The sequence below is a fragment of the Oxyura jamaicensis genome, chromosome 7 (genome assembly GCF_011077185.1).
Source record: "Oxyura jamaicensis isolate SHBP4307 breed ruddy duck chromosome 7, BPBGC_Ojam_1.0, whole genome shotgun sequence".
Taxonomy (NCBI): Eukaryota; Metazoa; Chordata; class Aves; order Anseriformes; family Anatidae; genus Oxyura; species Oxyura jamaicensis.
Window position 1 is genome coordinate 32,773,065 of NC_048899.1, and position 26,768 is coordinate 32,799,832.

At 40.2% G+C, this 26,768-nt stretch overlaps 1 protein-coding gene and 1 long non-coding RNA gene across 6 annotated transcripts; both read left to right on the top strand.

Moving 5' to 3' along the window:
• Window positions 1–16: 16 nt before the first annotated feature.
• Window positions 17–25,207, top strand: CCNT2 (cyclin T2). Of its 5 annotated transcripts, XM_035331866.1 has the most exons (10): window positions 17–259; window positions 779–860; window positions 8,337–8,465; window positions 9,556–9,616; window positions 10,712–10,774; window positions 16,724–16,769; window positions 18,107–18,270; window positions 20,191–20,261; window positions 20,486–21,635; window positions 21,734–25,207. In XM_035331866.1, exons 1-10 carry the CDS (start codon window positions 18–20, stop codon window positions 21,796–21,798), a joined length of 2,073 nt encoding a protein of 690 aa, XP_035187757.1. In that variant the 5' UTR covers window position 17; the 3' UTR covers window positions 21,799–25,207. The 5 variants fall into 5 exon arrangements, 4 of the variants coding, with proteins under 4 accessions (XP_035187757.1, XP_035187755.1, XP_035187759.1 ...); XM_035331864.1 differs by lacking the exon at window positions 10,712–10,774 and having other exon boundaries at window positions 20,486–25,207; XR_004752418.1 differs by lacking the exons at window positions 20,191–20,261; window positions 20,486–21,635; window positions 21,734–25,207 and having other exon boundaries at window positions 16,724–17,085; window positions 18,107–18,244.
• On the top strand, window positions 10,781–12,546 carry LOC118169997. The gene is made up of 2 exons (XR_004752419.1): window positions 10,781–11,177; window positions 11,241–12,546. It is a non-coding gene; the product is annotated as an uncharacterized LOC118169997 (long non-coding RNA).
• Window positions 25,208–26,768: the final 1,561 nt, after the last annotated feature.

The window sequence follows — 26,768 nt, forward strand, 5'->3', positions numbered from 1 at the left end:
GAGGGGGTGGCGGTGTCATGGCGGCGGCGGCGGGCTCCGGCGCGGGCTCCTCAGCGCGGGGCTGTGGCGGCGGCGGCGGTGGAGGAGGCGGCGGCGGCGGAGGCGGCGGCGGCTCGACGTCGGCGTCGCGCTGGTTCTTCACCCGCGAGCAGCTGGACAACACGCCCTCCCGGCGCTGCGGCGTGGAGGCCGACAAGGAGCTCTCGTACCGGCAGCAGGCGGCGAACCTCATCCAGGACATGGGCCAGCGCCTCAACGTGTATCCCGGCGGGGCTGGGGCGGGCGGGGGCCGGGAACCGTCGGTAACCCTCATTAACCGTCATTAACCGTCCTTAACCCTCATTAACCGTCATTGACCACCGGTAACCGCCGGGCGGGAGGAGGAGGCCGAAGCCCCCTCCTCAGAGGCTTTGTGGGCGGGCGGGACCCGCGCCGCCGGCTGTGGGCTTGCGGCGGCCCCCGGGCTCCCCCCCAAACCCGGCCAAAAACGATTAAATTGGGGTAAAAAGCAAATATTCGAGCTCGTATCGCAGTGCGTGTCATCAGGCGAGGAGGGCTCGCGTAATGAATGAGGGGGCCCGCCTGCTACCGCCACGCTGCCTGTGAAGAGCCGTGCTAGTACCAGCTAAGTGTGCCTTAATGCCACTTAGCATCGCCTTCTTGGGTCGTTTCCAGTTGAAGATGCTGTGTTGAAAGCCAGAGTCGTTGTAGAAAGAACAACGCTTTCATTAGTTACAGTTCTCGTAATATCTACTGTTTCCTTAATTTGATCCTCCAGATCTCAGCTGACAATAAATACTGCAATTGTTTACATGCACAGGTTTTATATGCACCATTCCTTCACAAAATTCAATCGAAACGTAAGTATGATTTTACACATGGTAATAATATGCCCTTGATTTTGGCAGCATAGCTAACAAGGGCTATGTTCCTCTGCTGGATTACAAAGTTCAGTGTGTTTATAAGCCTTCCAGCTTCTTGCCAGGGGTTTACTAGTGGTAAGGTTAGTTTCTCTTCAACTTCTAATTATTTTATTTTGTTTTCTGCCATCTAAATTAAAAAAAAAAATAGGCACCATCAGCAAACACATCTCAGATGTGTGAAGAATGTGTTTAGATGTTTTGAAGCTGGCTGGTGCTTATGTGCTGTAGTTGGAAAGGCTGATGAGCAGGAACACACATTTTTCTTAATGAAGGCAGTGGCAGAGCTGGCATGGTGTGTCTGACAATTCTAATGTGGTGAGATGTGTATCCATATGGATTATGTATCTCTTCTTGAAAACCAGTATAAATTCATTTCACTACTCCTGTCTTAAGTAGCTTGACAATAAGTCACGTTAGACAAGAAAAATCTGCTGAGAAAACTCTGGCCGTCCTGTTTCATCTAATGAAATGAGCGTGCTGAATTTGATTAGTGTGTTACGATGAGCAGAATCCTTTGGTAAAACCATCCTTTGTAATTAAGTGTTGTTTTTTAAACAAGTAGGGATCTTGTGATACCGACTTCAAGAATTCAAGCTTTTTATTTTATGTCCAGAGTACTGGGTGTGATGGGGGGGGGGGGGAAAAAATAAAATAGCATTCTAGGTATCCTTTGTATTTGTTTTTTTTTTGTGTTTTTTTTTTAGTACTCTATGCTAACTTTGCAAGAACAGTGATGATGGTGGTATGTCATAAAGTGGTGAAGATTACACTTTTTCAGACCTTGGCTTTTTATGACAAAATAAATCAGGTGTGTGAAAGATGTTACGATCTCAACCAGAGTAGTCCGTGGTCTACCAAGGGGTGGAGTGTTGCAAACCTTGGTCGGAAATTTGGACAGACAGAGATTGCAGTTGGTCACTGCATTAGCCAACTCTTGTGTCTGGTGTTGAATTTATTGTTGTTGGCTGAGCAAATGGGCATCTTAATTGGTGTTCACTGGGGAGAGAATACATAGTAGTCTGTAGAAGTATTTCAGAGGTGTATCTAATTATTTTTGTGCATAATCTGAGATAAATTCAAACTCAGGCAGCAAGCTTGTTACTGAGACCTTAGGTCTTCAGGTCTCTGAGATAAAAGCTAAGCCTAGAAATACGACCGGAGTCAAACGTGCATCTGTCTGAAACACTCAAGAAGAAGAATTGTATAATGTGGGTTTTATGTAGTGTTTGAGAGCTGTGTGTTGAACTGATGGATGTATAAACCAGAAGGTGCTCCCCTAAAACAGTTCTCTGGTTGCAAGAATAGCACGCATGACAATCAAGTTCCAACAAGCTTTGTAATGAAATACATCTTTTAGAAGCACTTCTGTGCTATATCAAGCGAAGGCAGTAAAGCACTTGTTCCATCTTCTCCCCCCTGTGCGCTGTGCCACCAGCGCAGCAGTAACCTGGAGCTGCTGAGGCACTTGGAGCTTTCCAGGGCTCTTTGTGGGTGGCTTGTGGACGTGATGAACTAGGAATGGAGAGGTCACTCCATGCAAAGGTACCTGAGCGAGGGCTTGTGCTGTGATGCATTGCCTGCTAGATTACGGTTTGTCCTCTTAGCTGGTGATTGAGGATAGATTTAGGTAGCAAGAAGATTTAGCTGCTGTGTTCTGGTTTTCACCAGATGCTAGAAATTGCTGGGTCACTTGGAACTGGCAGCAGGGTGGTACGTGGATACATAGTGCCCTTGTTATGAAAACTAAGCTTTCAGTTACATTTGTGGATCTTAACATTTACAAGTTAGCTATGAAATGGCTGAATGCCATGGAAACTCCAACTGTTCAAGCAGAATGAAGTGCATTATTACATTAAATCTCAGGTAATAATATTCAACTAAAAGTTGAAAAGAAGTGCGCTGCAAGTTTGCACTCAGTAATATTGATTCATGCTGAATAACTTCCAGTAGTTTTTAATAAAGCCAGGCAGTAGCTTTCTGTGTGTGCTGATGGAAAAATTACTTATTTTCCCATTCTTCTAGAGTGAATGGGGGGCCTCTTTCAGAATTCTTACTCCCAAACCATCTGGCAGGTTCTGTGTTGAGAAACAAAAAGCCAAGGACTGTAATAAATACTTAATATCAAATCTCCAGAGTACTTGGCCAGCTGAAAAAAAAAAAAAAAGCTAACAATGTTCATCCAGTGCAAGCAGAAACTAGTGCTTGAAAATTAAGTAATAAGGTACTGCCAGACGGGAGACCTAGCTAAAAAGGCTTACAGTATACACAGCGTATCAATTAACGTGTGTGCGTGTGGTGATGTGTACCCATGGAAAGGAGACTGAAGGCTGGGGTAGAAATTTAGACAGCCTTTAGCTGGAGTTCCTTATGATCTCTAATTGAAGAAAATTAGCCTTTATTTTCTTGCCTTATTGGTAGGTAAGTGTTTTCAGTTGAGTGACACACACTTGGGTATTTGTGCTGCTGTATAGTCGCTGGGTTATGCAAATACGTGTGTGTCGTACGTGAAGTCACGTGTATTTCATTGCTGTTAGTAAACAGGTCTTCTAGTGGAAGCTTGTTTACTGAATAACTGTTGGCTTAATGCTGTTCTTTTTATCTTAATATAATTTAATTCCTGAACAATTTTACAAGCTTTCAAGATTTTGAGGATCAGCTGTGAATAGGGACCAGAACTCACAACCATGTTTTAAATCCGTAGAGCCACAGGGCTGGGGCATGACAGTTAATGTGGCCAGTGTGTTTTGAATGTGTTGCATTTACTGCTCTAAAGACCCAATATCCATATTTTTACTAAATTACAGAGGTTTAGCGTGTTGAAATGCTACGGTTTATCTATAAAGTACTCCCACTTGCAAAGAAGAGTGTGTTTATTTGATGCCACAGTCAAAGCGCAGTTGCAGTGCTCCAGTATGATGGAAAGTTGCTTAAAGCTGGTAAAGAGAATTGGATGCCCTGACTACTAATCTTCCCTAGCCATGCAAATGGTGTTTCAGTGTGAATCACCTCAGCAGTAGTACAAATCATTACTTCTATTTTTGCAGCTGACCAGGGCACAGTAACTTTGGTTTGCTGAGCACAAACTTAGCGCTAAGATCAGGGAGCGCGAGAGCTTGCTGACTTTCCTTAGGAAATACTCGCCTGTGACAGTAATACTTCAAAACATCTCAAAAATTAAAATTCTTCTGAAAATATTACTTCGGCGATACTCTGTCAGATATTATTACCGTATAGGAATACCGCTTGTAGAAGCGTGCTCTTCAGTACACTGATTTCAAGAACAGAAGGGTGAAGAATTTGTGGTATGTTGGAAATGAGAGGTAAAGCATCCAAACGGTAGCTGTATTTTTAAATCTAACGCTTAGAAGTGCTGTGTGGAATACCAAACAACTAGGTGAAAATATACTTGATGATGGCCAGGTTTTTTTGTGACACACAGTGGGACGTAGTAAAGTGCCTAAAGAGAGGCTGCGGGAGGAATTTTTTCTGAGGTGCAAGGTAGGTGAGTTGAGTGTGCAGGGACTGGGGGGGTGTTCTTTTGTTTCCTGTTTTTCTATTACTTCCCTGTCTTCTACACCCCATCCAAATTGCAATATTAAAGAATTGACGTTGCCGCTGTGCGAGTTCTCAAAACTTTCATAAGACGCACCACACTTGAGAGAGGCTCGTTGTAGACACTTCAGTTCTGTTTTCAGTCTTGCAGTTTAACATATTTGCTGTTTTTATGCAGTGTAAACTGCTGGTAATAATTACTTTTAAAAAAAAAAACTTGCAGTTCTTTGTTGCTCCATCACAGAGTGGCACTTGAGGCTCCATCATAGACTGAAACCACTTAATGTCTTGAGCTACTGCACATCAAGCCTAAAAACATACTACTGTTGGCTGTAAAAGGGAGAGGGAGTCCTCAGAAAGCTGTGTGCATGCTGGAGATGCATTCTGAGGTTATTCCAAATGTCTTCATTGCAGCAAGACTTCGTACAAGATGTCTTGTACTTTTTGTGTCAGGAAAGGACTTGTAGCACTTCTACCAATAAAACTTGCTGTATAATGCCCTTTGACTATCATAATAATAAGGATTGTATGTTTTGTATTTTTATTTCGTTGGAGCTTGGTTTCTGATACTCTTAGCTAGTAGGAAAGTGGGATTTAACTTCATAAATCACGTGTGTTTTTCTGAAGATATTTCTCAAGTCTTAAATATTTTGGATATGCAATAATTCACTTTATTTCTTTTTATAACAAACGAGGATGCTTGTGTAGCAGAAAGCTTACAGCTTTGCCAAGTCTGTCTTTAATACTGATTTTTTTCTACCTTGCCTTTTCCTACATTTTTGAGAATTGGAGGTGGTTGAAGCCTTTGTGAGTAACTTTGCAGTTATACACTTAGCAGGCGATGTGTTCTTCACTGAAGGCCATGCATGCCAAGTCTGAATTGTTGTTAGGATGTCTATTTCCCTCGAATACCAAGAGAGGGAAAAGTACTGCCCTACTCTAAACTGGGAAAGCAAACCCTAGTTCTAGACAAGACGAAGACCTGACATTCTTTGGCCTGAAGCCAACACTTCATTAAGTAAGTAGATAATTGTGGCGTACGTAGGTTTCTGAGGAACCAGAGTTAAATGCCAGTTAATCACTTTGACTTGTATAAGCATACAGAACTGTTTCATGTAAGGTCTTGGACATCAGGAATTATGTGGAGACTTCTTGGCAAGATCTCAGCCTTTTCACTATATTAGAAAATATCCAGAAGTCAGCCTGGGGAAGGCTGTGTGTTTTTGGAATGGAGTAAAACCTTGTTGCAGTCAGACAGAGAATAACTGAGTGAGAATTTGCTGATAATTGAGTTGTGTAGTTCTCAGTTGCTTGGTTCCAGAAGAATGTCTTTGTGAATTGTAAATATTTTTCATGGTAATAGTTGGATGTTGTTTTTTTCAGAAAAGTAAATTGTGAAAATGCCATGTATGGAATTTGGAACAGAACCACAGACTGGGTAGAAATGCGCTTTGTATTTGGGTGTATTTGACTTAAATTTCTATGTGAAGCTGGAAGAACTAAGGTCTGAACGCAGTAACCTGAATGGTGGGCTGGCAGGGCAGGAGGGGGAGAGAGAGAACAGTGTAGTTGGGTTTGCTGCGTAGAGGAAAACAGCTTTTGTTGTCTTCAGTCCCCAGCTGTGACTGCTGACTGAGTGCCTTGTTTAAATACAAAAACAACAAATAAAATGAGTGGTCATGAGAGCACGAAAATGATCTTTTTATCTTCAAATGAAGCTTCTTCCCACTCTCTAGGCTGTTCCCGATTCCATCCACTTCATGATTCAGTTTTCCTCCCTCAGTGACTCCACCATGGCAGTCCTTTCTATGCCAGTTTCAGTCTTCAGTCCATCACAGCCCACTTACTGCAGCTCTTCCTTGGGTTAAAAAGTGGAGCCTGCTCTCCTTAGTTAACACCTCATTGTGTCTGTCCAATCTCTTGACAAACTCGTTTCTCTAAAGCTGTTGTTTCATAACTATTCCCAATTTCCTTTCTTCTCAGCAGTTCGTGTTTCTTTGGCTTCCCAGCCCTGTCTGCTAACTTGGGTTTTCCCAGAAGCTCAGGATTATGTCTGAGAATAATCCTCAGCATCAGGTGTCAGTTTTGGATATGACAGCCCTTACATGTGTGTACTACTGTACATCTCCTCAAAGCTGTTGATACTTTAGCTTTCTGAACTCCAGAAAGTCTTTCCTTCACATGTAATATTTAGAATTTTGTCTCCTGGCTTAAGTGAGGCATATTTTAAGTAGTACAGCCCTAGGAAAGGGAGTTTCTTCCAGAACTTCATGCCTTTACTTCAAGCAATGTGGGTATGAACTTCTCAAAAATCGTCAGGATCTTAAATGGCAGCGCTAATATGGTCTTGTTCAGCACCATTTGACTTCAGGCTTTCATTTCACTCGTTTGTAAGGGTCAAGTTACAAATTCCTTGAAGGATTTTTTTTTTGTCTCAGTTGTGAGAATTTGCTGCCTGTGACTTGATGGTGGTTTGTTTTTTGTTTTAGAGCACTGGGTTTCTTAATGGCACATTTCTGTGCATCAAAGGATATCACCTTCCCAGGGTGTCAATTTTCCTCTAGTCTGCCAGCTTACAAGTTCTCCTTAAGATCTAAGTGGACATTTCAGAGTGATTTGAGGAGCCTTTAAATGTATCGAGGGAGCACTTGTTGCCTCTTTAAATGTAATGGGTAATCATTAAATGTTCAGTTCTAATTAGCTTATTGCAGTTTTTCATAGATTGGGAATTTCATACCAAATGTTTAATTTTGGCATAACAAAGGGCTACTTACAAAATAAAGTCTAGGGGGGAAGTATGACTGCTGTTCAACTCGTTCAGTCTAACTCTATGTGGGCACCGAATGAAAAATCCAATACCTGCGCTACTGGCAGTGTGCATTAATTAAATACTCAACAAGCAGCTATTTAAATTCCTGAAAAAATGCTTAATTTTAACCAATTCGATCTGCTGATATTTACATGAAGATTTCTGCTGTAATCTTAATTTGTGTTCAACACGGGCAACTTGTGTGTACAAAGAGGACCCCGATTCTTTTCAGTCGTGTGTGGTTAACCATATGCCACACATAGGTAAATCAGTTATTCTAGCTGACAGCTAGGCATCAAAACTATTTAATTGCAAAATCCTAGGTGATACAGCACTGAGTAGGCGCTTTGCTGCCAGCTTATGACACCTAGAGTTTTATTTTTTTTAATTATCTTTAAATGTAACTTGTAGTCTTTATTAACATCTGATATAATTGGTGTTTTGTGAATCTTTGTGCTTTGCTCTCTGGATACTACTGGGTGTATAGCAAAGTTTCTAGGAATAAACTTCTGTGCCATCAGTGGCTGTGCTAAGATGCGATTACTGTGATTATACTTCTATAACCTATGTTTATGTAACAAACTATTTTCCTTAAAGTTTTCTGCCAAGTTGCTTGCTTTTTAGGAGAAACACATGCTAGCAGAACCTGAGATCAGCTTTTTTGACTCATGCTGCGAAGGTGGTGTAATGGCTCACTACTGTGCTAGGACTTGAATGAGCTTTCTCATCGAGTGTTTTTAACTTGAAAAGTCACTTCTGGCGTGGCTTGGTCTGGACCAAGTCTGTGCTTTTTGTGTTGAACTAGAATTAGCTTGACCTCAGACATCTCACTCAGTGTAATGTAGCATTTATGCTACTCCATCCACATGGTGCTGGGAGGATCGCATTACTTATAAAATAAAACATGATTGGTTATTTTTACTATGTTGCATGAGTTCAGAACTGTTTAAAAAAGTAGACCTCTAAATGTTTTCTAATTACTAGTTTGTGTTGTCCATAAAAAATAAAGTCCTACTTGTAAAAAGTTAAATATGTGTGTTTTTCTTCTTCAGATAATATCTCCTACGGCATTGTTCTTGGCTGCAAAAGTGGAAGAACAGCCACGGAAACTCGAACATGTTATTAAAGTAGCACATGCCTGTCTTCACCCTCAAGATCCACTACTGGATACAAAGAGTGATGTAGGTGGAAGTCATGGTTTTAGAGATAATCAAATGACGCTTCATCTGACGAGTTGTTACATTGTCTTGACTGGATTATTGCTGTATGCATTCTAGAAAAAACACCTGTGTTTAAACCGTTCAGATCTTTTGTATTACTTAATGTAACTAGTTGAGGACTCAGATATGTGTTATGATGCTTGGAGAAGTTGCTTCCCCTCAAACTTGCATTATTTTTAAGACTTCCACATGTGTAGTAGAAATCTTGATGAGACATTAAATGAGAGGTTTCATGCGTGGTTCTCTAAGCTCCGCGCTTTGTGTAGAGAGTTCAGGACACTGACTGTTCCTCCCTCTCAGCCGGAGGCTGACTGTGTGCTGTTGTCTTCCTTCTGTTTTAAAGGATGCCATACAGGCAGCCAGCTACTGTCTCTGCTGTACGTTGGTCTTCCTTTCATTTGCCAGACTTTGTACAGCTTCCACTTACTTCACAGTTTCCATTTTCTTTCCTGTGATGAAGCTTCCTGGGACCAACTATATGAGGAAGTATGGTGGAAATGCACCAGAGTTGCTCTGCTTGAAGGTCAGGCTGAGCTAGTTATACCCTGCTGGACCTGAACTGACATATAAAACTATTTGCCGTGCTCCCAGTTCTTGAATGACACATGGAGGTGGATTATGTATACGTTGGAGCCCAGAACGCAGGCCAACTGGGTATCTCCAGCTGTATTTTAAAGTACTTGTGAAATGGATAACCTGCTTAGAGATAGTTGAGTTCATTTGCACTGGCAAGCCTTCATAATGTACACAGCATTCCCCATTCTTCCAACAATGCCTGCTGGAATAACTATGTAAGATTCAAACCAAGTAAATCTTACTGTGAAAGATGATCTGGCTGTTGTAACTGAGGTATAATTGAATTTACAGTAAGGCTTATACAAGTAGAAGGAAGTCTTACTGCAGTAAAGTATTCTGAATGCTCAGTGCTAACTGGCATGGGTAGTGGTCTTTAATTAATGTTGATAATGCCAGTGTTCAAGTAGGAAGTGTGTAATTGAAATTTTGAGACGATAGATGCCTACGTCTTGACGTGTTTGCTTATTTGTTTCAGGCATACCTTCAGCAAGCTCAAGAGCTGGTTATACTTGAAACAATAATGCTTCAAACTTTAGGTATGTCTTTTTAAATGCCTGTTGTGCAGACAATTTGCCATGGTCCAGTCATGGGACCCAGGTAGCTGGATTTTTGATGTACCTTTTGTATACTAGAATTTTACTATTTTTTTGTATGCAACTTCTGACCTGGGAGTCTAGTTTTATATCACCAGTTGCTGCTGTGTTCACTCTGGAGAAAAAAGGCATACCAATACTTGTCAAATAAATGTTTCTGACAGTTTGATGGAGTAGAAATGTATACCCTTCCAAATAGATGTTATTCCAAAGTAGCAATTGTGTTGGTATTTCTTTACACAACGTAGCATGTGCTAGGTCAGCTGTAAGTGTTAAACACTTGGCAAAAGCTTTATATACCAAGTACTCTTCCCCATTTTGCCTTTCAATAGAAAAATACCACAGAGTTGAGTAGTGTTGCTATCTCTGAACATCACAATTTGTAGCGTAACCATTTAAAGGTTTCAGGTAATTCCAAAATCAAAAATACCAAAAATACAGTGTTCTGATAAGAAACTGTTCTGGCTTTAAACTAACATAAATAGAGACAACTACAGCTGGCAGCCCTGAGAACACTGATTTACTAAATACTGCGTTGAGTGTATTGCTTAAAAAAAAAAAAGGGAAGAAAATAGTAGTGACCTACTTCTTAAAATAGCTTCATAAACAAAGATAGGCTTCTGAAGTGACTGACCTACAAATTGACTTAATTGGTAATCTCATATATGGAATATGTTCAAGCCCCAGAAATGATTGAATAAAGCAGACGTGCACACAAACACGTTTCAGTGTCTGTGATACAGCTCGTACTGATAAGTATACTAGAAACTGCTCATGCATGTTCAACCTGAAAAATGCAGTAACTTCACAGATTCTATATAGCACTTGAGAGTAATGCAGGGATGTATTACTAATTGATCTGGGAATGGCTCTACCATTCAAAAATATACAAGTGCAGAATAAGAGGCAGTTAAATAGTGTTACATGATCTGCAGTGCAAAGGTTTAGCAGGTATTAGGTCTCTGGGGGAAGGAAAAGGTCTCTTTTTATTGTACAGATGGAAATGTATAGTTCTAAAACATATTCTTAACTCTTCAGGTTTTGAGATTACCATTGAACATCCGCACACAGATGTTGTGAAATGTACGCAATTAGTGAGAGGTCAGTGGCTTTTATCCCCTTCCGTAAGCCCTTTTTTTTTTTTTTACATTTCTAGTAAAATTTATAGGTGATGTTATTTGTACAATATGAACAATTACGTTGTCCAAAGAGTTTGTTTAAGGCTAATTACTAAAAGCTTGATCTTAACCATTACAGTCTGATGAAGAGTCCAGTTCTTTGTCCTTCATGAATTTTCCTTTTGTTTGCTTATTAGCTTTGAGTAATCTGTTCCATGTTCTTTCAAATGACAGAAGCAATTAGTTGCTGAGAACTAAATTCTGGGTTGATTATATTCTCTCTGAAGTAGTTTTACAAAATAAAGTTCAGTCTTTGTGCTGGTTGATAGCTAACAGTAGCTTTCTACCTTATTTTTTTTTAGGTAATGAGCTGTGGGATATACAGAGTGCATAGCAGGTCTGCTATTGCATGCAAATACTTAAAGATGTGACTAATTATTTTTCTAGAGAAGGATGTACTTATTTGGATTGGGTGGGAGCACGCCTCCAACCTTTGGTGTTTTATATCCTCTAACTTACATGCAGTTCCTTAACATGAGTCTGGCTAGAAATCTGGTTCTTTAGTATTTTTTTTTGTTGAGTGTCGGCACGCCTTCTTTAAAATCAGTTTCCTTTAGAGCTCTAAAAAGCTTCTCATAAGGTGGAGGATAAAAAATTGGGGATCAATTGAAATAGCACCTAAAATCAACTTTTTCATGTTGATCATGTTCTTTAATTGAAAAAGTGATTGGCATTTATTAGACTGTAGTTGTTGATCTTTAGTCATTAGTTTGCACTGAAAAATGCAAAGTTAAATTTTTCAAAGTTGTTTTTTCCCCCCTATAAAATATAGGAAAGTTAGGTGTAACATAATCATGTTAACTAGGTCTGTTTTCTAGTAACTCTAGAATGACAGCTGTTCTTTGAGGGGAAAATATTTTTTCCCATTTTGAAGTAGCTTAGTGGTGTAGTGTCTTCAGAGTTTGAGGAGAGCTGGTTCCATTTGTAGCTTATTTGCATGTAAAGTAGCTTTACTGAAATTCTTCAAGAAGATTCTTTACTTTCTGTCCAGATTTGATTGTGACTCAGTGCATAAGTCTGATTGCACCTAGTGTCTCAGAGTGAATCAGCAGCTGTAAAGTTTTGTCACTTATTTTTTTTAGCTCTTGGTCAATATAAACGTTGGCACACTTTTTGTTGATTTAGTGTAAGCCCCTGCACTTCAGCTCTGTGTTTTGGGGGAGTGGGGAGGGCTGATAAGCAGTATCGTAGCTACTCCAGGATTTCCCCATTAACAAGTGTGCTTTACTGGAGCTTAAACGAAGAAAGGCATGTGTTACGTAAACTTCATTTCCTTTAGTCAAGGGTACATAACCTAAGACAGTTCAGCTCTTCCCTGTGCGTTTTGTGTGCTGCTTTTGTGTAATCACACAGTTCATACACTGAAGGTACGTGCTACTTCTAATGCTACTTTTAACACTCGACACTTTAAAGCTGGTAGTTAATGTCAGTGCAGTTTAACAAAATACATAAAATTCAAAGTTATATGAAGTCTTGAAATCTGAAGACTCCGCTGAGGGCTGAAAATCTACATACCTCAAGAACTGGTGCAAAGTGAATTTAATACAACAGATACTTGAAAACCGCCTGACTGGGGTAGGCATGCTTCCCCATGTACGTACATGCAGGTAGAATTCTTGACAGCGTATTCCCCTTCTAAGGGTGGTATGGGCTGTGAACACAAGGCTTGAATAACTCATTTAGAAAGCACAGAGGAAAAAAAAAAGATTAAAAATGTAGAGCATGAAATCTATAATCATAATCACAACTAAAGTGAGTAGAGAATAATTTCCACAGAACATCAGGTGTACGTATTGAGAAAATAAAGAGATGGACTTTGGGGCACAGTGATGCTGTGGCATGATTTTAGTTCTCAAATTCTACTTCTTGGACATTATGTTGTTTTAATGTAAGTGGGTGCTACACTTACATATCCAGTCCTGGAGCTTTCCAAATATATAAAAAACTGTTGTCAGTGTTGATCCCTTTAGCCCTAAGGGCTTGACTAAGAAGCTGAAGAAATTTAAGGTTACTTCATCCAGTTCTGGTAATACGCTGTCTTGGACATAAAGTATTATTCTAGAGGGCAAAGCGATCCCTTCTTATATTAAAGGGGATTAACTAATCTGAGAATATTATGATTAAAACCTTCAGCTGTGTGTTTGAGAGGAGAGGGAAGGGAAGGGAAAGGAGAAGGAAGGGAAAAAAACTGGCTAAAACTTAAGTTTAATGAAGTTGCTAAGAAAAGGGCTGATTCCTATACAACTTCTTGTTTTCTTGCATCCAGGATGATGTGCTTTATGGTCTCACCTGTATTAATCTGTAATTACCTTTAAGAAATATAAAAAATTGATTCTGTTGCTGAGGCTCACAAGTTCTAGCCAAGTCGTTTGTCAGATGACCCAGTGACTAGTAGAGATGTACCAGAACAAATCCCTGGAAGCTGAACTAATAAGGAGGACTTGGTGCAAACAGCCATAATCTGCTCCAATTTACAACTAAAGCAAAAGCTGAACCATTCGTCTCTGTTTGAAGGCCTGTCTGAAAGTCGTATTAGACTAGACAGATTATTGTCAGTACGGGGTGACTGGGTAGGTGCACAATGACTCACGGTGTTCAGGCATAAGGTGTATCTAATTATTCATTCTGATCTTCAGAGATTTGTGGGTTCATTAAATTGTTCCATCTGTACAGCTTAGTCAGGGTGGTAGACAAGGAAAGGTGTGGGCTCAGTTATTATTCTGCACCATTCTTCCTCAGTGTCAAGAGACTGAGAAGAGGAAACAGGACCATCATTCCTTAGGTCCTCTAAGGAATCTGGGGCAGTGGATCTGTAAAGGCCCATCAGCAAGCTTCAGTGCCCATTCCAAGGATGCTTCAGTGCTCAAGAGGAGAAGAGGGGAAAAAAAAAATGCTCCTGGTGTTAAAGTACCTTTACTGGCTTGCATGCTGGTTCAGCAGTGAAGCTGCCCTAGTGCTGAGGCCATCACAGTGTCCTCTTAAGCCCTGGGGCAAAAACAAATCTGTTCTGAGCCAGGTTCTGGTGAAGCTTGGAGGGGAGGAACCTATATTCTCATCCACATCTTGGGAAGTCTTCAGTCATTCCTTTTTCTATGTTGGTACACGGCACTCTTTTGGAACCCAAGATTGGACCACAAAGACTTCTAGGATTGTTCTCGCTGCTCTGCAGGTTATCAGGTACCTTGAATGTCCATGATCCTTACTACTCTTTCAGAAGTTGCATTGGCAGATTCTTCAAACATACTGCAGAATCTGTGTGCACAGCTGCCGTTGGATAAGTCAGGCTGATAAAGTGCAGAAGAGGAGGTGAATCTGAATGAATCAGCTTTTTCTGAGGGTGCTCTAAGGAAAACGTAAATCTCTGTGGTGTGGAAAGATCTTAGACGCCAGCTGTACTCCAGCCATGCCACCAGCGGCCTTCACATTCTGAACTTTCACCTTAGGCTTTCACAGGCCTGTTCCCACTGTTTAAAAACTTCCAAGAGAGAAGCCGCCAGGACTGCTCAGACCTGAACACCTGCACCATGGATGCCTCCAGTCCTTTCCAGATACACCTGGTGTCTGCCTACATAGCTCCGTGTGGAGCCTGTGGCTTTTGTTTTCTTTTTGCTCAGAAGGATTTCAGCAAACTTTTTCTGTCTTTTCATATTGACTGGCTTATCTGCAGCCTCCTCTTTCTGGGGATGCTTGCCTACGTTCTCAGGGCCCTAGGCACAGCAAGCAACCGTGCTGCTAAGGGTGACTTGCCAATCATGATTATCTCAAGATCAAAGATAAGTTAGTGTGAAGAAAAGATTCAGAATATCTTGGAATCGCATCAGTTGAACTGTGGCCATGTCCAATAAGAAGTATTTTGGCTTCATATTGGTAACTTGTTGAACTCAGTAGCTTTTTAGGGATGTGTATCGAGACAGCAAGTCCTGTTCGAAAATATTGATTACTAATTAAGTAATCCCCTGCCTTACGGTTGCTTCTGCAGTGGTGAGACAGGGTAGCTGTTTTCAAATCACTCCTGAAGGATAAAATATAAAAGTGGTTGTTAATGGCTGATGTCAGTCATGTGTCCTGAGGCTTGTGAGTTGTAAGAGACAAGCTGTGCTGGCTTGTTTTAACCAGGTGATTTCAGTTTGGAGTTGCATTTTCCACTAAAGGAAACAAAATACAGGAACCAAGATTGATCAGCTTTTAGTGGATAGATTCTGCTAAACCAAAGCTGTCCCAAATGTAAGAGAAGAGTTTGGGACGGTTGTTTTCAGTGGTGTGTGGTTTTGGCGATGTTGATTATTTAGCTGTAAATACATTGAAACGAGTACGATACTGCTTGTAGGATAGCTTAAGGTATTTATCACATTAACTTTTTGTTGAGGCTAAAACGTCTGTTTCAAGATGTGATTCTTTTCTTCCAGGTATGTGTTTTGATTTACTCAACCTTCAAGCTGATGTTAAATAGAAGTTTTCTGGCATCTGCTTTTCCTCCTTTTTCAGATGTGCCATTTCAGTGAGAGTAGAGACACTTCTTGGTCTGGTCCCTTAATTCAAATGCGTTGTAACTGTACATAACATAGATATGATTGAAGAGCCTTTAAACTTTACTTTGATGAAAAATGAAGAGCAAGATATCAATTATAGTTCAATTATAATTGAACTATAATTCAATTATAACCATTGTAGTTTGGAAACTAAATATTATAACGTCACATAACTCACCTTTAGATTATTCTGGATTAGCAGGATCTGTGTGTAGCAGTGGTTCCTGTTACCTTGCTACTTCTGTATTCTTTTCACATTATGGCACTGCCCAGCTGCATAGCATGAGGACAAACCTGATTTATACCCTCTGGCAATCACCACACTTTTAATACATATTCCTTAAATTAAATTTTGAAGGCCATTGCAGTATTTCTCAAATTTAATGGAAAGATCACTTTTAAAATAAAGATGTGTGACAGTGTACCCCTTCACATAAAATTCAACAACACCCTTTCTGCAGGTAGCACTGATTTCAAGTGGTAGTGTCAAAGTAAGAATTCAATGAAGGCTGCGTTCAACCCTTGGTTTAAGCCATTGTGCCCAGCTATCCCATTATGTACGTGTTACAGTAAGTTCTTGACTTGAGTGAGGATCACGGGGGCTTCCTTGGTAGGGTCAGTGCTAGATGTTGTAGCAGTGGAAGTCATTGGCTTGTCCTTTTTGGCATGTTGAGGTCTTGGGTTGTTTTTTTTCTGACTAAAATGCAGTTGTTTAATTCATATCAGAAGCTTCAACAGAGGTTTAACAAATGTGGAACAAAAGGTTATGAGCACTGTGCTCTTGATCGGGGGAGCAGAAAACTTGTTTAGTTTTGTTAACCATCTGTCTTGGGAACTTGCTGTGTTCTGAGGTGCTGGGGGAGAGACGTGGTGGTTGGTGTTCTGGGGGTGAGGTGGATTCTCCAGCTATCCCATCGTGTTCTCAAAGGGCAGAACTTGCTCTGTAGTAGGAACTGCCTTTTATTGACTGCCTTGCTGCAGTCTGCACGTGGGGCAGGGTTACGCTGAGGGGCAGCTGTAGGTGAGGGTGGGGAAGCAGGTATGCCTAGAAGAAAGTGCTGACACGTATGAGGCTTTTGTGGGGTAGATAAGCAAAGGGAAGCTTTGTTCTGTGGGTTGTCTCGGGGGCAGAGTCAGGGAACTGAAGGACTGGTCCCTCTCCACTTGCTGAATATAATGGGCACTTCTGTTTCTTGGAAAGATTTTAAAGGCTAGCTAGTTAAATTCAAATCAGTTCTGTGAAAATAGGAAATGGTGCTTTTGGAAGGCAAAATTGCTTCAATTTTGGAATGAATGCGAGTTAGGGTAAATGCTTAATCTCTCTGTTTTTCTTTTTCTTACAGCAAGCAAGGATTTGGCACAGACATCCTATTTCATGGCTACCAACAGGTTGTTATCCTGAACCTCTTTGTTGCACTGTTGTAGCACACTATAGCTTCCTTTACTGCAGGGCCCCCTACATGTGTCTTACCCTTGTTGCAACAGGAGACTGGGCCATCTACAGTGGTGGTTCCTTTCTGTTTGCAGTGCGGTGTATTGTACAAGGGCCTGATGGCACAAAGGGGTTAAATGCACAATGAGAAGTGTAGTGGTGCTTTCTGATGACATTTTCTCGATTGTGAGTGCATAAGTCTAAAATTGGTAGCCTGAATAGCTGCTAAAGATTACAAAGAGATAAACTTAACCTAGAAATTCGAGCATCTTGGTAAGTACAAAACTATTTCCAGTTTACACTTGTAATTAATGGCAGTTTTCTCTTAACTTTAAATATATTGATCCAATCTTAACTTATAAAATTGTAGTGGGCCTAAGGTCTTTTCAACCAGTTGATTTTTCTTTTCAAATATACTAGAAGTAGTCCAGTGTTCTTCCTTTTAGAAACAGCTCTTTAAACAATATACAGTTTATAAACTTACGTACCTGTATTAAATTTAAGTTAAAGGATTCCAGATGGGGATTGTATATGGGTAGCCTGTTGTAGAAAGATAAAATTTGAGAGCAGGCTTCAGTCTTGATTTCTTGATTGCTCCAATTTATTCCTTGCAAGACAATTTGGGCTTTATTTATCAGAATTAAACTGTGTGTAGCTAAATTTTAAGTAATATCTACTACTGGTTGGTTAGAATTCTTCCAGCCAAGCATTTCTTGGGGGTTTCTTAGTGGGCAGGGTTCTGTATTGAAGCAGCTGTTACGCTGTGATAAAGTGGTGATACTGAACCAATACCTTTGTGCTGGTGCCAGCTGGAAGCTGAAGTTGAGTTCACAAATATGCCAGGTTCAGGCCTAGTGAAAGCTAAGCTGACAAGTAATTCCCTGGGCCTCTGTTGAACTTGTGTGTACTTTCATCTACTTGTCTAATTTGGAGACTGCATAATGAGTTGTATGTGTTTTTTACTGTAGGTAGAATTTTAATTGACCATATTATACTAATTTCTTTCTTAGTACTTAAGTACCGTAGAGTAATTGGTAAATTTCTATACTGTTAACCACAGCTTTTATAGAAAAAGCAAATTAAACTTTCTGCCAGATAAATGCCCTATCCTTTGTTGTATTAAGGCAGTAAGATATATTAAGAACTTAATCCGAAGTATGTTCCATGAACTGATGTTTAACTGCTGTTACTTGACAAATTATCTTACGATGTGTGTTAATGGTTGATTTTGTTTGTTTTTTATTTTACATGTTTGATTTCCCTTTGGTTCCTCATTATGAAACTTACGCAACAGTCTTCACCTTACTACCTTCTGTCTTCAATACAAGCCTACGGTGATAGCATGTGTGTGCATTCACTTGGCCTGCAAGTGGTCTAACTGGGAGATTCCAGTATCAACTGATGGAAAACACTGGTGGGAGTATGTGGATCCTTCGGTTACTCTGGAATTGCTGGACGGTAAGCAGTGCTGCCTTTCCACATCTGGAGTTTCAAGTGCTTATTACTAATGGCTGTAAGAATAGGAGCACAGTACAGTTAGAGCAGAGCTTCAAGCCTAAAATAAGTTTCACTGACTTCACGCAGAGGGTCCTCAGATAAGAGGAAGGTATAGGAGAGGGAAGAGCGTAGGAGGATAGTTTTGAGACCCTTCTGATTTCAATTTGTGAGCTGGGATACGCAGAGACCTTTTGTTAGGTACAGGTTAGAGTTTGGCTTTTAAGGGCTTTCCAGAACAGGGAAAAAAGCTAGAGGAACATCTGTGCAAATCCATGGAATCCAGATAATTATACGTACACAGGTGTTCAAATGTATGGTGTCACTGAGAGAGATGTTTTTAAAACTCTACATAAAACTGACACATCAACAAACAGAGTTATGTGTTAACATAAGTATATGATACCTCAAACTCCCACAAAAATAGTTTTCTCTTAAATGGCTTCTTTCAGGAAGAAATCATATGTAGAAGACCGTATGCCTAGAAGTTTTACCATCTTTTGTTCTGACCTTGCTTTGCATGTTGTTATCCAGTACTACCTGTGTGCTATCCTATTACTTTATGAATTATAAGGTTTAGAAGGAGAAACGGCACTTAGTATGGTGGGGCCTGAACTTAAGGCCTTCGTACCTGACTGTTATATAGGTGGTGGTTTTTGGGGGGTTCACATCCATTGGGCTTTGCTTGTAGTTCTAGAGCAAAGAATTATTTCAGAAAGGTGGTGATGGAAGCCTCCAGGCGTGGTATGGCCCAGCATAGCTCCCCGTGACCTGCTCTTCACGTCTGCTGAGTTTTCATTTCTTAATGGCTTGATTATATTTTGAAAATGCAAACCGGAGTAGATGCCACATCAAGCACAGCACCTGAGTGAGCTTGAGGTTGCAAGCTCAAATGGCTCTGTCTTAGGATTCTTTTAAGCTGTACCTGTAGCTTCAAATTCAGCCACTCCCCTGCCTTCTCAGCTGTCTGTTGCCTGTGCGTGTTTGGTAAGCATGCATCCCTGTGATTTTTAAAATCCTGTGAGATGTGTGCTGCGAGCCTGCAGTGACCACTGCTTAATTCTAGAAGCTTCTGTGGAGCTGGTGTCTGCAACACAGACTTGGGAGCAGACTGAAGTGGTAAGGTGCTTCTGCCCTTGGGAGCAACTCAGTTTGTAACTTGCTGTGGGGCTCTGGAGGAGCCAGTTCTTCCAGACCTGCGGAAGGGCTACTCTCGCATTTGAGTTCTGACTGTACCTAATTTATTTTTAGCTTACAAGTAACCTGAAATTTCAGTTGAAAGTATTTTTGTTGCAGCTGACAAGTGCAGAGTCCTAGGTTTCCTTGTGGGCCTACTAACCGCGAGGACTTTTTTAAACACAGCCAGCTGCTTTGCCTTGAACACAAATTAAATGAAACCTGTTGCTTAAAATAGTGCTTCCTAGGGTCCCATGGCTGATGTTTTGCCCAGAACCATTACTGGTTGCTCTTGAAGTTCAGTGAAATGACTGAAATAGTGACTTAGAGGTTTAGATTTTAACGGAAATTATACAAGAAATGCTTAAACTAGATGGCAAATGTGTTATTTCCAGAGCTGCTGTTTGTACTGTTTCCTCTAGAAATTTTTGGTCTAATAAATACAGACTCTGCAAGAGTATAAATAATCCTTAATGCAGATCTGCTTTTCAGAATGCATGTAGTGGTTAGAGGTCCGTTGTGGTGAAATACTGCAGCCGTTTTTGTACAGTGCTTGTCAAGCAAGATTTTTGATAAAATATCAATTCAAGCCATGTGTAGCCTGTACTGCTAAAGCAGTATTCTGTTAGTCTAGAAAACCAATTAAGGGTAAACCTGTTTATTACAGAATCAGATGTAAAACATGTTTTTTTTTGTTTTTCTACCTAGAACTAACTCACGAGTTTCTGCAAATACTGGAAAAAACACCTAGCAGGCTGAAGAGAATTAGAAATTGGCGGGTAAGAAATTTTCCTGTAACAATTTAGCAAAAAGAAGTGAACTTGTAGGAGAACTATGAATCAAGGGAGAACCAGGAGTTTTATCCTAATCATTCTTTATTCCTGTAGCTGGGCTGGGGGATGAAACCTTGAGTCAGCTTTTCTCCTCACCTTTGAGCTAAATTGGATGTTCTTTACAAGTACTCTAAGCTGTGTATTTTCTCACTTCTTTCCTTTCTGCATAGGCTAATCAGGCTGCTCGGAAACCTAAAGGTGATGGACAGGTATCCGAGAACTCACTTCTTGGTTCGTCTTTGGTCCAGAATTCCATTTTGGTGGATACAGTTACTGGTGTGGCCGCGAATACAAGTTTCCAAAAACCGTCAACATCATTTCCTGCACCAGTACCTCTGACCTCAGGAAGTATTTCTGTTCCAGATAGTCATGCACCTGAAAATTTGGCAATACTAGCAACAGGGATGCCAAGTACCTCATACAATTTGGCATCCCACCAGGAATGGCCTCAGCATCAAGAACAAAGCAGGACAGAACAAATATACTCTCAGAAACAGGAGACGTTACCTCCTAGTCAGTATAATATGAACTTCCAGCCAGGGACGTCTGTACAGCTGCACTCGGGAGTACATCACAGACCCGACAAACTTACCGAGCATTCTGCTGTCAAACAAGAGTATTCTCATAAGTCAGGAAACAAACACCATGGACAAGTTGCTGCTCCCCTAATAATTCCTCAAAAAATGTCTCTGGATAAATACAGAGAGAAACGCAAGCTAGAAACCCTTGAACTGGATGTGAGAGAACACTACGTAGCAACCCCAGGCGAACAGCCGCACAAAAAACACATGCCGGCGCAGACAGCCAGCGGTGCTTCCGTTACGTCTCCTATTAAAATGAAAATCCCCATCGCGAACGCAGAGAAGCCTGAAAAACACTTGACTGATAAAAAAGAAAAGGGAGGCTCACTCAAACTCCGCATACCCATCCCGCCCACAGAAAAGGGTGCCAGTAAGGAGGAGCTGAAAATGAAAATTAAAGTTTCTTCCTCAGAAAGACATAGCTCATCAGATGAGGGTAGTGGAAAAAGTAAACACTCAAGTCCGCACGTTAGCAAGGAACACAAGGAAAAGCACAAGGAACACTCCTTAAATCGCCACCACGGCGTGGGTCACAAGCACTCCCATTCGCACAGTGGCAGCAGTAGTGGCGGCAGTAAGCATAGTGCTGACGGCTTAACACCGACTGTTTTGAGGAGTCCCGTTGGCCTGAGTAGTGACAGCAATTCCTCTAGTTCCGGCTCGTCAAGGAAGAGGTTGCACAGCAATGATGCTTCCCACAACCACCACTCCAAAATGAGCAAAAGTTCCAAAAGTTCAGGTAGTTCATCTAGTTCTTCCTCTGTTAAGCAGTATGTATCCTCTCACAGCTCTGTTTTTAACCTTCCCTTACCCCCTCCTCCCCCTGTCACATACCAGGTGGGCTACGGACATCTCAGCACCCTCGTGAAACTGGACAAGAAGCCAGTGGAGAACGGTCCTGATGCCCATCACCAGTACAGTACAAACAGCCAGCATATGGACTACAAAGACACATTCGACATGCTGGATTCGCTGTTAAGTGCCCAAGGAATGAACATGTAGTTGATTCTTAGGTTGTTTTTCTTCCCTTTTTTTTAATTTAAGAATTGTTAGAACGGAAAACTTCCTACTCCAGCAGTAGCAACACCAGCTGTTGCTGCCGTGGTTTCAGTATACGTAAGTGCTGCTTTATCCTTCACTCTGAAAAGAAGAGGTATAGTAAACGAGTCTTTATCTCCACATATGATAGTGTTATAAATACTGTAATAGCATGGAAGGTGCAAAAATCTCAGTATTTCTACAACTGCAGCTAAGAACAGTAGAATGAACGTCTGCTTTTAGGTGCATAGGATGCCTCGAGCATTAATTATTTATAATTTTGAATACTGCAGCCACAACTTTTTGTTGCTTAGTTTTTGAATGAGTGTAATTGTTTTCTTGTGTATTTATACTGTATGTATGATTTGCATGTTTTGAAAATAAAGGGATTAAAACAGTATACTGACAACTGTTTACAAGAAAGTGGAGAAAAATGTACATACATTTTTGTATGTTTAGATATACCATAAATACTCAGGATTGGAGCTGCTTGTAAGTATAACAAAATACACATAACTTTATTTTATCTTGTCAGAGTCCATCAGTTATCCAAACCAAGATGGCACTTTGTCTTGTTTATCTTTATAAACTGTAGGCCTTATTGGAAGCCACTTAAAAGGGACACTTCACTAGAGAAGGTATCCAGTACCAGGTAGGGTCACCACTGGACAGTATTACCCGCGAGGCAGAAAACAGGGTGGGCCTCTGCTTGCTGACTGGCCAGAGCTTTGAAATGTCCCTAATTTCTTGAAGGAAAAAGGAATTAAAATAAAAGTTTACATAATCTCTTGATGTGAAGTGCATTTAAATGTTTATTGGCTTGATGCAGTAAAATAGACACAGAGCTGTTAATAATGGTTATGTAGATTTAATGTGACTTAACTGCAATTCATAACTGTCATGGTGGGAAAGTCATCTTTTTTTTAAGAAGTCATAATTTATTTTAATAGTAAACAGGGGTCACTGTTTCCATTACCATTTCAGAATAATATCCATGTTCTGAAATCCAAGAAGTGTACTTGTGTGTGATGCCATATTTCTTTTACAGGTGAATGCAGTCTTCACAGTAAATAAGAATAAAACTATTGATATCCCAACTTCATATTCCAACAATAAAATAGTTATCATTGATTCCGTGCATTGTACTTGTCATTAGTTACCAAATTGGAAGATACTTACTTCTTCTGTTTTTTCAGCTCTGTGGGGAAAAAAATCAGTCTCCCAGTTAAACCACTAGCATACATTTCTATCTGCCTGCAAGTGTCAGTGTTACAGCTCATGTGCTCTTTCCACAGTGTTTTGCTCTTCAAAATAATAAAAGACAGGTGTGAATGTTCACGTGTTCTCAAAGCCAATACTACAGCTCAGCCTGGATAAGTGAACTGACTTTCTGGGTTCTTACTCAAAGCTATTCATAAGCTATGAAGTACCTCAACACAAACTCAGTATATAGTAGCAAGACACTTCTTGGTCACTTATCTTAACTCAGAAGCAAACAGGATGTGAAGTAGGCTTTTGCTAATTTTGCTAAGCCACCTCCTTCACTTAGTGCTTGTGTAATTTTGTCATCTCCGATGTCAGACCTGACGCCTAGCCCTTCCAGTTGTGTTACTAAAGCGTGCTTTAAATGATAAAACTGCTCAAAACCTACCCAGATGGTAGTTGCTGTATGATGTAACTACAGGTATATCAATTACTATGTAATACTCTCTTTCCAGTAATGCAAACGCTTGTAATTACTTGAATAAGTTTTATTTGAACTATGGATACCTTTTTTTTTTTTTTTTACACTAAGGAATATTTAAATGGAAACCTGATGGCATCTTCTGCTAAATCTAACCTGAAATCTTGGCCCATGTACAAAATGCAAAGCTGTCTTACCTGTCCCGTGGTTGTTTTTCCTCTGTTCTGAATGTATTTAAACCCTTTGTTACATTTCTGCATTGTTGAGTATTTTCTATCCTTTTGTAGTGTTTCCTTTCCATCTCAGCTCTACTCTTAGGTCTGGCTTTTAGCAAATGTAATCTGCATTATATACTGTCCTAGGCTATAGCATGGGCAGGTGGATGAGAAAGCAGTAAGTTGTTTTAATTTTGTCTTTAAAGCACTACACTGCTTTTCTTTTCTAGTCTATTTAAATTGTTGTGCCATGAAATGCATCTTATACAGCCACTTTGGATAAGCAATATATTGTACTGTAAATATAGCAATTGTTGTCGTAAGTTGGAATTGAAATGTCTGGATGATAACTAGTGCCTGTCTAATATAAATTGGAAAAGAGCATAGGTCTTCATCTTAAGGTGCTGTTTCAAAATAACTATTTCCTATTTTGATTCTAGGAAATTGTGAAATCTTGTGGACAAAATGTTGCTATGCTACATTGAGATCCAAACTGATTTTTGGTTTCTCTGTAAAGAATATCCATAAAACTCCTTTGGTTTTGGTTTTCAATGTGACTGTAAATATGTGAAAGTGTATTTGTCTTTGTGTCCAGACTAAATTCAGTGTGGTGGGAGTAAGGGTGCGAGGGAGGGAGAGGACATGCAGCAAGATGTCGCTGATGTTCCCTGACTGAAACCCACTGCCAATTAGTGAATCGTGTGAATTGGGGCCTGGCTGAGGTGTGTGAAATGAGTGGAAATTCATTCAGTGGTCAGCCTCAACCTTCCAAGTGAATGACCGAATAAATGCAATAACAGGCTAACAGATGACACTATTACTCTGTTCATCACTGATTACAGGTTTTTTGTTGTAAATGAGTCCATGCATTATGTAATTTTGTAAAAGTAAGCTTTAGTGCAGACCTTGCTATGACACTATTAAAAATATTCCCTTTTTGTGAGATACAAGGTTTGTAGAATAGTGAGATTCTTTTGTATGTTGAACCTTAATTCTGTTCCTAATGGTGGGAGTGCTGAAGTAATGTATCTCACTGTGATCTGGTACTTCGGTATTTGCATAAAACAGCAGTTCTGTATATTCTTTTGGCAAATTGTAAATATAAATGTTTCATATTAGCATAGTTGAATTTTGAGGTACAGCCATTTGTGTGAGATTAGAAGGAAACTTTATTTCTAAGAAATTGTAAAAAAAAAAAAAAAAAAAAAAAAAAGTATTTTCAATAAAATTCCCTACCTCACCTCTATTGTGCAGAAATTATCCCATTTCCTGTTTAATTTTCCAACTTTATTTGCAGGTCCCTGTTAATTATTGGCAAAAACAATGTTTTCCATCAAAACCATCAAATAGTAAATTACTTTAAAGTTCCATGTATAACTTGTTTCCCCTGCTTCCTTCATGTCACGGTGCTCAGGCTTAGGAACACACCGTAAATTCTGGTTGCATGCCAGAAAAGCAAAACCTAGACACTTCATAGCATCTTAAGAGATGCATGTATGTTTTCTTATCTAGCCTGGGTCTATGAGCCTGTACCACCTAACTTCAGTGTACAGGGGCTGGCCATGCTCGATAGCTTTCCCTTTGAGTGGCTGGGAGGGGAAGGAGGGAAGAGGGTGGTGACAAGAGCTTTGTCTCTGTAAGACCACAGGGGAAAGGTTCCCAGTCAGTTATGCGTCAAGGGGATTTAGCAAACAAGTTGTTTGCTTTCTTTAATTGCAATGTAAACACGTTCCAGAAATGCGTTCTAAAAATAAATCTTAAAAGACTTGAAAATTATGCCAAGCTGAACTATCTAATTAATTCATTCTTTCTCTGAAATGCTTAATTCCTTACACCGTAATTTAAAAAATAAGTAACACCAGGAGTTTTCTCTCACCTTGCTGTGGAAAATGACTGTTTCTCTGACTTCTCCAGAGGTGGATATAGCAAACCCAGATCAACTCAACTCAAAAGCTGGAAGTACTGGGTTTTGATTCCTATGTGTTCTTGTACTCAAAACTGCACCCTTTTTCTTACCATAGTTCAGAAGTTTTGTGTTCTTTGGCAATATCTGTAAACTTCACCTCCTGAAGCCGCTTTGGGCTATGGGACCCTATGAAAATTATGGGAGAAAACTTACTTTGCTGTGAGTGCTGGAATCCCTTCCTCAGGGGAGAACTTTTGGCCTTTTTGGATTATGTGCAAGAACTGGAATTTAGATACAGCTGTAGAGAATGGCAGCAGTGCCTGCTAAAAGTTGTGAGAAAGCTATGCAGGTCGGTGCTAATTTTGAACCCGAATCTCAAAGGATTCTGGGGTTTCTGAGCTTGATGTCTGCTTCCTTGAGAAGTACCGTCGATAAATGTATTTTGAGAGGCAAATTTTTGTATCGTGGGTGCTTGTAGTTTCCAGTGCAGGATAGTTGGGTTGGCACACCTATGAAACCTAACTTTCCTGAACAATAGCTCAGAGCTTTAAGTATTACTGCATAAAATAAGAAAATACCAGGTAGCCCCTGCAGTGATAAAGGGACACATGCTTTCATATGCTTGAATTTAAACTCTAAATGTTGAGGAAACTTGTCATTACAGCAAAGTGGCTGTACCTGCTGCTTTACAATGGGTTCTTCACTGCTGTTTTGCTTCTAGCCTATGTTTTTTAGAAATGGAGGCAGCAAATTCAAAAAAATAAATAAGGTTTGCCCTACTCAAATACTGTAAATTGTAAAGCATGTCTTTTTTCAGTGAGTCACTTTACGTCAAAAATAAGGATTTAAGAAGGTTTTTAAAACCTTTCTCCTTATCAACTCAGATGCCACATTACAGGTATCTGAATTATCTGGATTTTGATATGAAACAGCTGTATCTCCTTAAGTAAGAAATACACAAAGTTAGACTTGGCTACATAATGCCCAAGATTCCTGAAAGCAACGTATTTCTTGGTTAAGCTGTGCTGA